We start from the raw sequence: 13977 nt of genomic DNA, 5'->3' as shown, positions 1-13977 counted from the left end.
TGAGCTCATCGGACACAATTTACCCTCATCTCATGAAAAACACCTTGTTTGATGGGTATTTACAAGACGATATTCTACAGCCGAATGCAGTCCCATACTTGCAGACTCTTGGACCAAATGCCATCTTTCAAGATGACAACGCTCGCCCCCATCGAGCCCGACTGGTGACTGACTTCCTGAAAAATGTTGGGGTGCACCAGATGGATAGGCCTGCTAACAGTCCAGACCTGAATCCCATGGAACATCTGTGGGACCAGCTTGGCCTCGCTGTCCGCGCCAGAACCACCAACACATCAACTGTGGCTGACCTAACCAGGTTCCTTAATGAAGAATGGAACGCCATCCCTCATCATCAGCGCATCACAAGACTTCTGTGCAGCATGAGAAGAAGGTGCCAGGCTGTCATCAACGCCTTCGGATCATTCACTTGTTACTGAACTTTTTATATCAATAAAGTGTATTAAGATCAGTAAGTTGTCTTGCTCTATACCAAACTTCTTGTCTTAATAAAGTGGATTAAGATCAGTAAGTTGTCTTGCTTGTTTGAGTTACAGTGTCAATCTGATTAATGTTCACACAGTAACACAAAATTGCTAATTTTGGCACATTTGATAGTCCAGCAATATGTAACCATTGCAAATGTGGTATCATTTTAAAGAGGAACAGTTCAGCTTTGCAATGATATAATTATACCACATACAAAGAGAGTATAAAATAATAACAAATATACTGGATTGAAAAAAGTTTCCTTACATTTTGTGAGCAGTTTACTGTCTTGGAACCGCCATGTTGCTTGACAATGTCGCTGTGCATTTTTCAGTGAAGTGCGCATTTTAGGCGACGCCGTGTTTACACGTAAACCTATTGCCCACCAACATGGTGAGCGTTGTGGCACAGTGGCCGCTTGTGACGTGCGTGCAAGGGGTCAATACAGGAATTCCCCACAAATAGTCCGGAAAAATTCACGGATTATGAATGCTTAAAAACGGATTTAGAAAGCATCAACGATTTCTGGTAGTCACGGATATATGTCTGTGTTCCGGTTTGCCTAAAGGGAAGGTACACGTTTGGTAATTACTCAAAACAAATATTATTTAACAAACTGACTTGGTAACGAGCATTGGAGAGCTGTTGATAGTATAAAACCTTGTGGGAAACGACTCCCTCTGAAGTAACGTAGTTTTTTAGAAAGAGGTAATTTCTCACTAAAATATTAAAAGACTTCTAGCTAGAAGTATTTTATTCCTATCTGAAAACACACAAATTCGTCCAACATGGGTGTTTTTTCTTTCATCATTTTCTCGCAACTTCGATGACCAATTGAGCCCAAATTTTCACAGGCTTGTTATTGTATGCTTATGATGGGATACACCAAGTGAGAACACTGGTCTTTGACATTTTTAACTTAAAGTATTTTTCTATGTTCTTACTGCCCTGCTGCTTCATATTATTGTTGCGGTTTTTTTTTAATTGTTATTATCATAATTATTGTTTGTGTTTTTTACTGGATCAAACAATTTTGATGGCTTTTACTCAATGTGTTTAATTGATTATATTCATCTTTTTACTTGTTCATGTATCTTTATTGTTTTATGATCATACATTATGCATTTTATTTTTGGATCTTTTAATTATTTAGTTTTTGTGGTTAAAATGTTTTGTTGTTGTAAAGCGCCTGGGAGCATTTTTAATGGATTTGGCGCTATATAAATGTTTATTATTATTATTATTATTATTACCAAACGTGTACAGTGTCTTTAAGAAAAATATAAATTCTCAGAAAGGTCTTTCTTGTATTAAAATATACAGCTACACTTTGTTATATACAATAATGTTTACTGTTAATAAACTACGGCCTTTTATTCTGCCATTCAAATTAAACAAATTCAAATTAAACAATTTGTATTGCATCAAACTAAACTCAATAGAGGTTTTTGTTCAACTCTCATAACGCGTTGTTTGCCTCACTTCATGTAGAATTCATGCCTAATTAAATTTCATTAAAAAAAATGAGTATTGTTCGTCACGACGTGCCTAGTTTTTTTATCATTGTGGTATTAAATTTGATTAAATGGCACATTCAATTATTTGTTCTTAAATTTTCCTCGGGCTATTGGGTTAAAAAAAGGCTAGTTTGGACTAGGGCAAATGCGTGCTTAATCTTGTATTTTGTAGAGGGCGGGAAAATATCTAATTGACTAATTGTGTTTCTCTTTAATAAACCGTTCGTGATATTTGTCAAAAGATCTGCGGTTTCCGACTAGAGCTCTAAAGCAACATTGGCCCTGGCCCACATGAAAGAGGTATATTTCAATTAAGACTCCTGTTTACATGTTTACACAGAATGTCATTGGATAATTTTGTCGTGCGGTTTCGTGTAAGCAAAACTTGCGGGACTGACATCTATAAAAGGAGCGAGTTCGCACACGCAGCGGACAGTCCGATTTGTGTTTCAAAAATGGCGCGAAGTATGCTGTACATTGTTGCGTTTTTGGTGTTCGTTACTGCTACGAGTGGCTTTAGCGTCGGAGCAGTAGACGGCAACCCACCTCGCCGGGAGTACAACGATCCTGTCGGCGAAGTTTTTGAGTCTATGGAGCTACCTTCCAAGCTCCCGGAGTCTGAGCAGCAACACAATGCAAAGGAGAGGCGTTGTTGGTCAGCAATCCCCAATATGTGTTCTGGTACTTTTGGCAAACGGCGAGTACGCTCAACAGTCTAACCCAAGCATAAAACGGACCAATAAAAGGTAAGCTACGTTGGACGCACGAAGAGTTAAGACTAGTCTTATCTCAAGAGTTACTCGTCCTAACCTATGATAAGCTTTGCATTTGTAATATCTCCTAGGACTAGTCCTAAGTTAGACTAGTCCTAAACTCTTTGTGAAATCGGCCCCTGGACGCCTTCGGTAATTGTCAAAGAACAGTAGATTCACTTGGTGTAACATAAGCATACAATAACAAATACCTTTTAAAAGCTACCCCTCTGAAATTTTCACAGGTTAGTTTTATTGTATTGTTTGTTGGTGTATGCGCCTATGTTGAGATACACCAAATTTACCAAAAGTATACCCTGCTCTAAAGACACTGGACGCTAATTGGTAACTGTCAAAGACTAGCCTTCTCACTTGGTGTATCTCAACATATGCATAAAATAACAAACCTGTAAAAATTTGAACTCAATTGGTCGTCAAAGTTTCGAGATAATAATGAAAGAAAAAACACCTGTGTCACACGAAGTTGTGTGATTTTAGATGCTTGATTTTGAGACCTCAAATCTCGAAATCAACTTAACAGGGACAAGCAGTCAAATGCGAACGCACCATTAGACTTCTATTACACAAAATATTATTTGTAAATGTTTCGTATGCTTGGGTAAGCAAAACATTTAGGGCATCTGCGCTCACGCTCCCCCAGTTTGCTCGCAAAAACTACCGGCCATTTTGTATTTGTTTTTTAGGTTTCTGTATATGAAATGTTTGTCACAATCGTTGTTAACATATTTTATCTCAATGTCAATTGTTTGTTTATGCTTGTATTTCTTTTTACTGCAGTAACTTTTGTTAAGTGTATACACAAAATGTCAGATGATTATCGCGGTAAAAGTATCTGGGCGGGAATCTGGATTTACGTCTATAAATGTTGCGATAGTGCCCCAACTGGAGCTCCGAAAATATTCTTGGGTACTTTTTAGTAGGGTTTAAAAACATAAAGTTCCGATTTTTCAAGACAAAACAAATTTGTAGGAATTATGGACAAAGCGAGACACTCGGGTAAACAAACAAAAACGCATTTTGGGTAACATATTAAGGAGCGGAGCTAATTCTATAACAGACGGAAAATCGTAACACAAAGGTCGATTTTTGTTTTCATTGTCCAGGCTGAACCTGCTAGCCCTTGCATTGACATCCACAAAGAACGCCTACCGCCCTCTCGTGGTCTCCATGAGCCAACGCCTCGCATTCATCCCACTCCGATTAGTCACGTTGTGTCTATACGTCATCAATGGTCGCTACAATCAACCAATCAGACAGTGATCTAGCCGCCTTCGTTCATGGACTAGTATCCAATCAACGGATAGACTGTGTAACTATAGTGTTCAATGAGTGGAACAGAATTGCCCTCACGTATTTAATTGACTCGGTACTTGATCATCATATTCACCGCACAAAATGCTTCGTGAGAAACAAATTATTCAGGCAACATTGCAACATTTGCTCGGCCCCAGCGGCCAGTCTATCCAGGACCGCTGGGATGGACTGATCGCTTGCACAGATTCTTGTTCAGGAAGTGCGTCATGCGTACAGTGCATATATGGCGCAGTGTGAGTGTGATGCATGATGGGACTGTGCATTTATAAACCATTATGCGTGCATGATAGGTTTGCCCATCCCAGCGCCTTTAGTTAAGGCACTGGGGAATATCGAGCGAACATTGCACCATCGCACAATGTGCTCAGTGCAGAAGCGTCCAGTTAGAAAGTGTAGATTCGTGTTTAGAAAGTGTAGATTCGTGTTACGAGCCGAAGGCGTCGAGTACATTGTAGCAACGAATCTACACTTTATCTATTCTCTGACTTCAAGTATTTCCCCCAAACGTTGTACTTTGTCAAACGAAGTTTGTCACATTTATAACTATTACAAAATTGATCAGCATATACATATGTATGTATAATAGTGCTTGCAGCATTATCAAGTGCGAAGTTTTGATCCGTTTACTTATGCTTTTACTAAAGTAATTATTTTAACTGGAAAATGTTTTTGGAAATTAAAAAATAACATGGAATTCATGGACATCTTTCATTTTCACACAACCCTTAGGAAACATGTCATAGAATTATTTCCTACCTAGTTGCATTGGTAAAATGTTTTACCTTACGATGTTATGGCGAATTGTTTAGGGGGGACTTACTTTTGTTGATGTGTTTAGTACAATGCAATACAAACATTTTTTGACAATTGGTGGCGCCCTGTAGTCTATACCATAAATCCACTCATGATAGCAGAATTCGCTCGATCTAATCACCTCATGAGACCCAGTGGGGCCGAGCGAGCAAGGCAAAACAACCTCGCGATCTCTATGTGCCTTAACTACACAAAGAATATAGACTAGTCTTACTTCGTTACTAACTTAGGACTAGCCTTAAGTTTGTAATATTATCCCATGACTATGTCCTAAGTTAGGACTAGCCTAATTTGTAAAATCGCCCGAGGACACCTTAGGTAATTGTCAAAGGAGCACTGTGTCAAAGACCAGTCTTCTCATTTGGTGTATCGCAACATAGGTATAAAACAACAAAACTTTGAAAATTTGGGCTCTATTAAATTGGTCATCGAATTTGCAAGAGATTAATGAAAGAAAAAACCACCCTCGCTGCATAACTTTGTGTGCTTGATAACTGCATTACTTTGTGATGCATAATAAAACGCTTCAGCTGAAGTATTTTACGTTTTTAGTGAGAAATTACCTTTTTCTCAAAAACAACTTTACTTCAGACGGAGCCGTTTCTCATGATATTTTTTAGTATAAACAGCTCTCCATATCAACAGCTCTCCATTGCTCATTACCAAGTCAGTTTATTTGCTTACAATAATTGTTTTAGTGTCCAGTGCCTCCTAATGGGAAATGTGTTTTTATAATAGAAGTTATTTTCTATCATGTTATAAAAAAAAAAAATCATCATCAAACTCAATCTCACATTAATTTAAAGAAATTTACGAAAAATGGTTTAGCTATTTTATATGAACTATAGGCTTGTTTTGAATGATATATTAACGGTGACTGGTATTCGCATTGGACAGTATTTCAGACAATAAATATTTATCTGTGGTTCTGCCATGTACCTCAGACGTGATGTTTTGTTCGGAATTAAACGAATCAATATTGCTTCGATCGTCTTCGATTGTTACCAAAATTGTATTTTTGTGCTGCTGATTGTGATATGTACTCACATGTTTGTATGCCCTAAATCGAGGTTGACAGTATAAAACATTGTAAAAAACAGCTCCCTCTGAATATCGAGAAAGAAGTCATTTTCCACGAATTTGAATTCGAGACCTCAGATTTAAAATTTGAGGTCTCGAAATCAAGCATCTGAAAGCACACAACTTCGTGTGACCATGGTGCGACAATGGTTTTTTTTTCTTTCATTAATATCTCGCAACTTCGACGACCGATTGAGCTCAAATTTTCTCAGGTTTGTTGTTTTATGCATATATTTGAGATACACCAACTGCGAAGACTAGTCTTTGACAACTACCAATAGTGTCCAGTGTCTTTAAAGTAATCTGTTTTAACGTGTAGATGTGGACAAAGTTCTCATTAAGTCTAATACGAACACGTTTTTACACGTCGTGTGCAAAACATGTTTCATAATATAAGTTCGTGGTGTTATAGCTTTTCTTGCCACAGCAAGTGTATGACGTAGACATTTCGTCAGTTGAGACGAAAAGATGACGTAATAATACGTCATAATGTTTTTTGTCAAGTATGAATAAATCTGGAGCAAAGACCAATTGTCTTGTGTCTAATGGTATTGGCGCGCTTTAGACGTCAGATTATTTCTGCGTCATTATTTTGTGTAGAGGGATTATGACGAGTCTCTAGTGACATGATTAACTTAACATTGCATAACAAGACGAAGTGTGGGTGGTTGTGTTGAAAGGACGAGAAGTTGTCATCGTTTTTGTATAATTTAAACACCTTTGGTAACTGTCAATTCCAATTCCAATTCAATTCAATAAACGTTTATTCCATACTCTTGTTGGAAAAAAAAAAGTTGTGAGAATTACCCAGTACATAGAAATTTAACAAATCTAAAGTGTATTAAATTATACAGAAAAACAATATAATCTAAAAGCAAATAATAAATTAATAACTAGGAATTAACTATGTACATTGTACAAGACAGGAGCGAGAGCATGAGGCTGTTAGATAAGCCTTGGCTTGTAAACAACAGCCTTTATACAGACAAGAAAACACACAAACAAACAAACAAACAAACAAATAAACATCGAAGAAGAAACAAGGGCAAGACAATTACACAATGACAATACAAAATGCTGACGACAAAAACACAAAGAATGTTAAGCCAGGCTAACTGAAGACGGCAAAAGAAAATAAAGTGTATCCCAGCATGTGCATTGATTATTGGCTCATTTGGTCATCGAAATGACAAGAGACTAATGTAAGGAGGAAACACCCGTTGTTGCACAAATTTGTGTGCTCTCCAGATGCCTGATTATTTGAATGAGAAACTACTACATTACTTTTGAGGGAGCCGTTTCTTACAATGCTTTACACCTCTCCATCGCCCGTTACCAAATAAATTTGTACGCTTACTACGAATTATTTTGAGTAATTACCAATAGAGCCCCAGTGCCTTTAAAGGGTCATGTATTATACGTTTGATGACGCTGAAAGCAATGCCAACAAAGACGTACCTGGTAACAAGTACATCAGCGTAGGGTACTATAATGCGCTTTGAGCAACATCTCACTTCGACGTACTGCGGTAATGGACAAATAAATAATCACTTTTTTATCAGCCCAAAATTGAATATAAAAGAAGCGTTACCGCGGTAACGCTTCTCGGATTGGGTGTTCCTAGTAGGGATTATTCTCCCTGCATGGTCATCCCTCTGGACTGTCGGCGATATCTCAAAAACGTCACCACCCTTTGAAATGAAGTGGTCATGGTTATTTTTTTTAGCCTGACTGTACTATACGACCTAGGTCCAGTAACTTTGTATCAATCATTGTGTTGATAAAAGCCAACTCAGAATAACATAATATAAGTCCACTGAGGAGTCTCCCAAATCCCGAAAAATATACTTCGCCGTAGAAATATATATAGCAAGAAAAGTTTTCAATAGAACGTAATCTACCAGCAAATACACCGCAAACCAAATTATTGATACTTCATCATACAATGCATCATGTCCCATTAGCCCCTAGTCTAGGTTCCTAGACCATTGGTGTTGCGTGGTCACACACAACCAACGTTCCGATTATGCACGGCAAAAACTGTACACGCTTGTAATGAACGAACGCTAGCGGGCGCTCTGTTTCTCTGATTTCCGGATCTCCATAGACCTTATCGCAAATACCAATGCGCAAGCGCAGACTGTTGAATGAGGTGCATTGTGGGATAGATATGAATCAAATTTGGATACCAGCTAGACCACAATGCACCTAATTCCAAGCTTTACGCGCGCGCCCCGGTATTTGCGAAAAGGTCTATGAAATCAGAGAAACAGAGCGCCCGCTAGCGTTCGTTCATTACAAGCGTGTACAGTTTTTGCCGTGCATAATCGGAACGTTGGTTGTGTGTGACCACGCAACACCAATGGTCTAGGAACCTAGACTAATTAGCCCCATACTTCCAGTGACATGTTCTTCAAGGCGCTGTCAAGAAGATCACAACCATTCCCGCTTGCACACTCATAGATCTCCAATAAAGGCACCGGACACTCTTGTTATATATACTCAAACAGTTGTTAGCATAAAAAATTACTTGGTAACGAATAATGGAGAACTGTTGATAGCATAAAACATTGTGAGAAACGGCTCCCTCTGAAGTAACAAAGTTCTTGAAAAAAAGTATCCAGGCCTGCAGCCTTTTTAGGCATGAAAGCTCACACAATAATTATGCAACATGGATTTTCTTTTCTTTCATTATTCTCTTGCAACTTCGATGACCTATTGAGTCAAAATTCCCACATGGGTTTGTTATTTTATGCATATGTTGGGATACACCAAGTCAGAATACTGGTCTTTCATAATGATAACTACCAAAGGTGTCCATTGTCTTTAAAGACTCCGGACACTTTTGGTAATTGTTAAAGACCAGTCTTCTCTCTTGGTGTATCTCAACATATGCATAAAATAACAAACCTGTGGAAATTTGAGCTCAATCGGTCGTCGAAGTTGCGAGATAAAATGATGAAAGAAAAAAACACCCTTGTCACATGAAGTTGTGTGCTTTCAGATGCTTGATTTCGAGACCTCAAATTCTAAATCTGATGTCTCGAAATCAAATTCATGGAAAATTACTTCTATCTCGAAAACTACATTACTTCAGAGGGAGCCATTTCTCACAATGTTTTTTTATACTATCAACCTCTCCCCATTACTTGTTTTTAAGTGAGGTTTTATGCTAATAATTATTTTGAGTAATAACCAATAGTCCACTACGTTTAACCTAGTAGAGAAACGAAAGGTACAAGCTCTAAACAACAGTCCAGTGTAAATCCCCTAATAATATGTTCACATTTACAGTTCACATACTGTGGAGGTGTCAATGAGAATTAGTCAGCAAGTCATTATCGAAAAAGATCGGACAGGCTTAAAAAAAACTTGAGACTAGCGCCCAGTTTTCCCCCGAGATCCCCACCCCCAACCTCGACCCCCACTCTCAACCAAGTCGCATGTAGACCTACGTGTAATCTCTATGGTTTAATTAACGCAACCATTGACAATAAGAAACACGCTATTGTAATTACTAAATGTAGACATCAACTCAACATCCCGTACGCAATACTATCACCTGAAAACGTAGTAATTGAAATACCCAATAGGAATCCGCGTCAGGACACGTGATGAGATTGCACACTGCGCAACCGCAACAATGCTGCGTTCCGATTGGTTGATACTTCAAAATGGGCGGAGCTAACTTGCGGACACACGTCTATCTGACTGAGTCGTGTGTCTACGAAACGTGTGAGTTTTCAAAAAGATACCGCGTGCTGAAGTGTATAAATACAGCGTCTCTGTGAAGTTTGGTTTTAAATTTTACACCACTCCAGTAAGAGAAAAGTAACTGCAACCCACGACTTGAAAGATAATGCTTCTTGCTATGGCGCCAAATGGAGAAATGATGACCAGATTTCTGCTAGCGGCTCATTTCTTATTACTAGCGGTGTCAATTGTAAATGCTCGCGTGTATTTCAATGGCGAGGACGAGACAAAATCAGGGTTGTTGGAGCTATCAGAGTACGGGGAAAATGAGAAAGTAGACGGCACGGAAGATGTTGACGGACAGCAAGTTGAGGACCGACAGTGGAAGGGAGAAGACCAGTGGAAGTCTGGTTTGTATGCCGCTCAGCGTAGCTTGCAATCATACCCTAACACAGCCAAGAGATCATGGCCACAAACTGGAATGTACAACAAGCAGAGCACCAACTGGCTTCGTGCACTGGCTCAGGAACCACGCTGGCATAGTGCAATGGCTAAGAGGCAGCTGTGGGCCAATCAGCAGTCCGGGTTGTTCGGAAAACGCGAGGCCGATATGGAACGAACTCTCCCCGCGTGGAATGTGAAGAGATCGGCGGAGGAGCGAGAATTCGCGAGACAGAGTCGAGGTGGAGGGGTACCCCATGTGTTTCAGAGTGGCGGCATCTTTGGGAAACGCTCGAGTGATGACTGGGCCAAGAGATACGAATAGAATCTTTGAATAGGTAGGTTTCTTATTTTTCACTTTTAAAGGCACTGGACACTATTGGTAATCACTCAAATTAATTTGTTAGTGTACAAACTTCCTCAATAACGAGCAATGAAGAGCTGTTGATAGTATAAAACGTTGTGAGAAATGGCTCCCTCTGAAGTAACGAAGTTTTTAAAAAAGAGGTAATTTCTCACTCAAATAATAAAAGACTTCTAGCTAGAAGTCTTTTATTCCTATCTGAAAGCACACAAATTCGTCCAACAAGGGTGTTTTTTCTTTCATCATTTTCTCGCAACTTCGATGACCGATTGAGCCAAAATTTCCACAGGCTTGTTATTTTATGCTTATGATGGGATAAACCAAGTGGAACACTGTCTTTGACAATTACTATTAAAAGGCACACAGTGCCTTGAATAATTACTGGCCGGTCCTCAATACAGGTGATTGTCCCGTCTCAAACGCCTCGTCGATTTCTCGAACAGTAAATGGCTCCCTCTGAAGTAACGAAGTTTTTGAAAAAGAGGTAATTTCTCACTCAAATAATAAAAGACTTTAGCTGAAGCCTATTATGCATCTGAAAAGCACAAAAAGTAGTGCAGTGTTTTTCTTTCATTTTTCTCTCTTGTTACTTCGAAGACCAATTGCGTCCAAAGTGTTACGGATATTTCATTGTGTCTTTTGTTGGGATAAAACCAAGTGAGAATACTTTGACAGTTACCAAAGGTGTCCAGTGCCTTAGCTCCATCAAGTAAGCCCACAGTCATATTTCTTTTCTCATGATCACATGAAGAGGCACTGGAAACAATTTTTATTTGGCGAGTGTGAATATAGTATTTGACGTTATTACCAATGTCCAGTGCCTGATTTGGTGCTTTCTATCCAACCACAGGAAAATACTTCCTTTCTTATAAAGACCTAAACATATCCCTTCACAAAATCACCATTGGCGCTTACGTTTTTAGTGACATAGTACCAAAGATCGTCATTATAGTGTTGCTAGTTCAACTACTAGAGTGTCTTATTTTTCAAAAACCACAAAAATATCGCAAACAGTCTTCATACAAAGGATTAGGCCTTATAAAATCTGAGGCAATGCATGGTGAGTTTATCGATGGTTTGCGGTAACACCATGTGTGTATCTAGCTACTTGCCAGGTAGAGTTTGTCCTTACGAGAACTCTCTTGCTTTAAATTCTACTAACGCGGAGTAGATTTTTCGGCATTCGGGAAACTTCCCAGAACTGGGAAGTTTCTAAAAACAAGGTCCTGCTTTTAAAATATCATCGGCCGAGGCTACTACTTTAGCTTTAGTGGATCGAGGAGATTTCACGTTATAAACTCCACTACAACGACACCTCCTACATTTTCAGCAAGTTTCTGTTGCAGCGCAGTTTCGTATGTTTCCATAGGCCTACACGTAGTAACCTATAACAAATAGGCTATACGGTGTGATTAAAAAAATATGTCTGGAAAATGAGTTTCGTTCCGACCCCGTTGGTCTAAGAGAACTCTACGATTTTTAACAAAGCAATTGCTGAAGAGAACGGTTTCGAAAATTCTCCACACAAAAAACAGTCAGATATTAGTGACCAATCATTTCACTGTTGGGTGCATGGGGAAAAAAATTTGCGCGTAGTGCCATTTTTTGTTGCAAATTGTTTTACCTTGCATGACTGTAGTGCCATTACACGATACAGTTCCAAACGAACGTAATGATCCTGCGTTTTACGAAGCAAACTTTTGCAATTTCTCTATTGAAGATGCTATGTCAGATTTTTTTGCCCCAATCAGTAAAAAAATAGATTTTTTTGAGTGAATGGTATTTCAAAGAGTGTCACCCGCTCTAACGAAAACAAGTTTAATTTTTACTTTTAATGGTCAGGAACCATGACAAAAATTTACAACGTTTCTTATAAAACACATAAGAATTTGTCACGTGATATATTGTCGGGATCCCAAAAAAACTCATTTTGACCACTTTATTTCACTGCTACTAATAATTGACGAACTTTTTCGAGCAATGGCTCAAATGAAAGCTTGTAACTTTCTCGACCCCCATCAAAATACCTCCCACCAAACTTTTGGGGTCAAATCGGCAAAAATCTTGCAAAAATCTGGCATAGCATCTTTAAAGGCATTTGACACCTTTCGGTAATTGTCGGAAACCAGTCTTCTAAATGCATAAAATAACCTGTCGCACAAGTTGTGTGCTTTCAGATGCCTTGAATTCGAGACCTCAGCTGAGGTCTCGAATTCAATTAAAATATTTTACTTCACAGGGAGCCGTTTCTCACAGTGTTGTATACTATCAACAGCTCTCCATTGCTCGTTACCGAGTAATGTTATTATTTTGAGTAATTACCAATAGTGTCCAGTGCATTCAAGCATTTTTAACACTCATTAAAATTCTCAAACGAGAATCTAATTCATACGCAAATCCCTGAAGAACCTGTTAAATCCAACCACATCATCTAAGATTACAACATATTTTCTGTGTATTTCCAACAATGCTGTAACATCCAAGTGACTTCTTCACATGCACTGCTAATATCTAGAAATATTTGAGTTCTTGCGACACGCAGTAATAGGAGACTTTCCAACACTAGGTGGCAGCAGACATACCGGGTAAATTTCCATTGTTTACGTAGTTCTGAGCATGCGCATAATTCTGAGAACAATGGATTTACCCGGTAAGTCTGCTGCCCTCTATCGTCCCAGAAAGTCTCCCATTGGTTTATTTCCCTAATTGCGCTACCTTCTAGGGGCGTGGAAACACCCCGACTTTCTCCCGAGGGACAAAAGGGTAAATTTTACTATCACGCACTACAATTATATATTTCTAAAATAAGTATTTGAATTTCCTGATAGTTTGAACATGTAAATGACTTCTTTATGTGCAGCTCTAAGATTATTTTAGTACTTTTGCAACCAGTATTTGGTATACTTCTTTAAGTATCTATTTAAGTTCTTAACGGCATGGCATTCCCCTTCACAGCCACACCATCAAATGTTTTTTTGTACAAAAAAAATCACTTTAAAATCGTTTTAAATTACAAAAAGAAAACATTAAAAACCTGTGGAATTACTTAATTAGTGAGCAGTATGTAGTTTCATTAAAATGCCCCTTCGCTCATTAAAAGGTTTAATGAGTTGCTCATTAAAGGGTTTAATGGGTTGCAAAAACTGAGACGTATAGTGACAGTTCTGTCTTCTGACAGTTACCCAAACCCTTTTGAAATTCAAAACACTGAAACAGTTCATAACCGAGCCATGAGTGCTTTCCTGTTTATGGTGTCCTGCGATTGCATTGGACTTAGACTTGACTCAAGTCCAAATCTCGTGCCAACGCCATAGGAAATAATTGTTTTGTGATGCTCTGCACCCCCCGACCTAAATGTTGACGATAGGAGCTGTTATGATAGTTACAAGGTTGGAGACTTGTTGTTACACAAAGTTGAAACACAATGGTTTAATGAGTAACTGTAGAACTGGTTGTGTGACCACTGGGCTTACTAGCATAATATGAATAAACATGA

The 13977-nt window shown here is 38.6% G+C and overlaps 1 protein-coding gene across 1 annotated transcript in view; it reads left to right on the top strand.

The window, feature by feature from the left end:
• Positions 1–9723: 9723 nt before the first annotated feature.
• The window catches only part of LOC117305126, a 29846-nt gene continuing 25592 nt past the window's right edge, over positions 9724–13977 (top strand). Inside the window, exon 1 of the mRNA XM_033789896.1 lies at positions 9724–10455. Within this exon, the coding sequence (XP_033645787.1) occupies positions 9843–10442 (600 nt within the window). The 5' untranslated portion in view covers positions 9724–9842 and the 3' untranslated portion in view covers positions 10443–10455. The remainder of the gene's footprint in view (positions 10456–13977) is intronic.

This window comes from Asterias rubens, chromosome 22, assembly GCF_902459465.1.
Source record: "Asterias rubens chromosome 22, eAstRub1.3, whole genome shotgun sequence".
Lineage (NCBI taxonomy): Eukaryota > Metazoa > Echinodermata > Asteroidea > Forcipulatida > Asteriidae > Asterias > Asterias rubens.
Note: the sequence above shows the minus strand (reverse complement) of the source record. Positions and strands in the feature narration are given on the sequence as shown.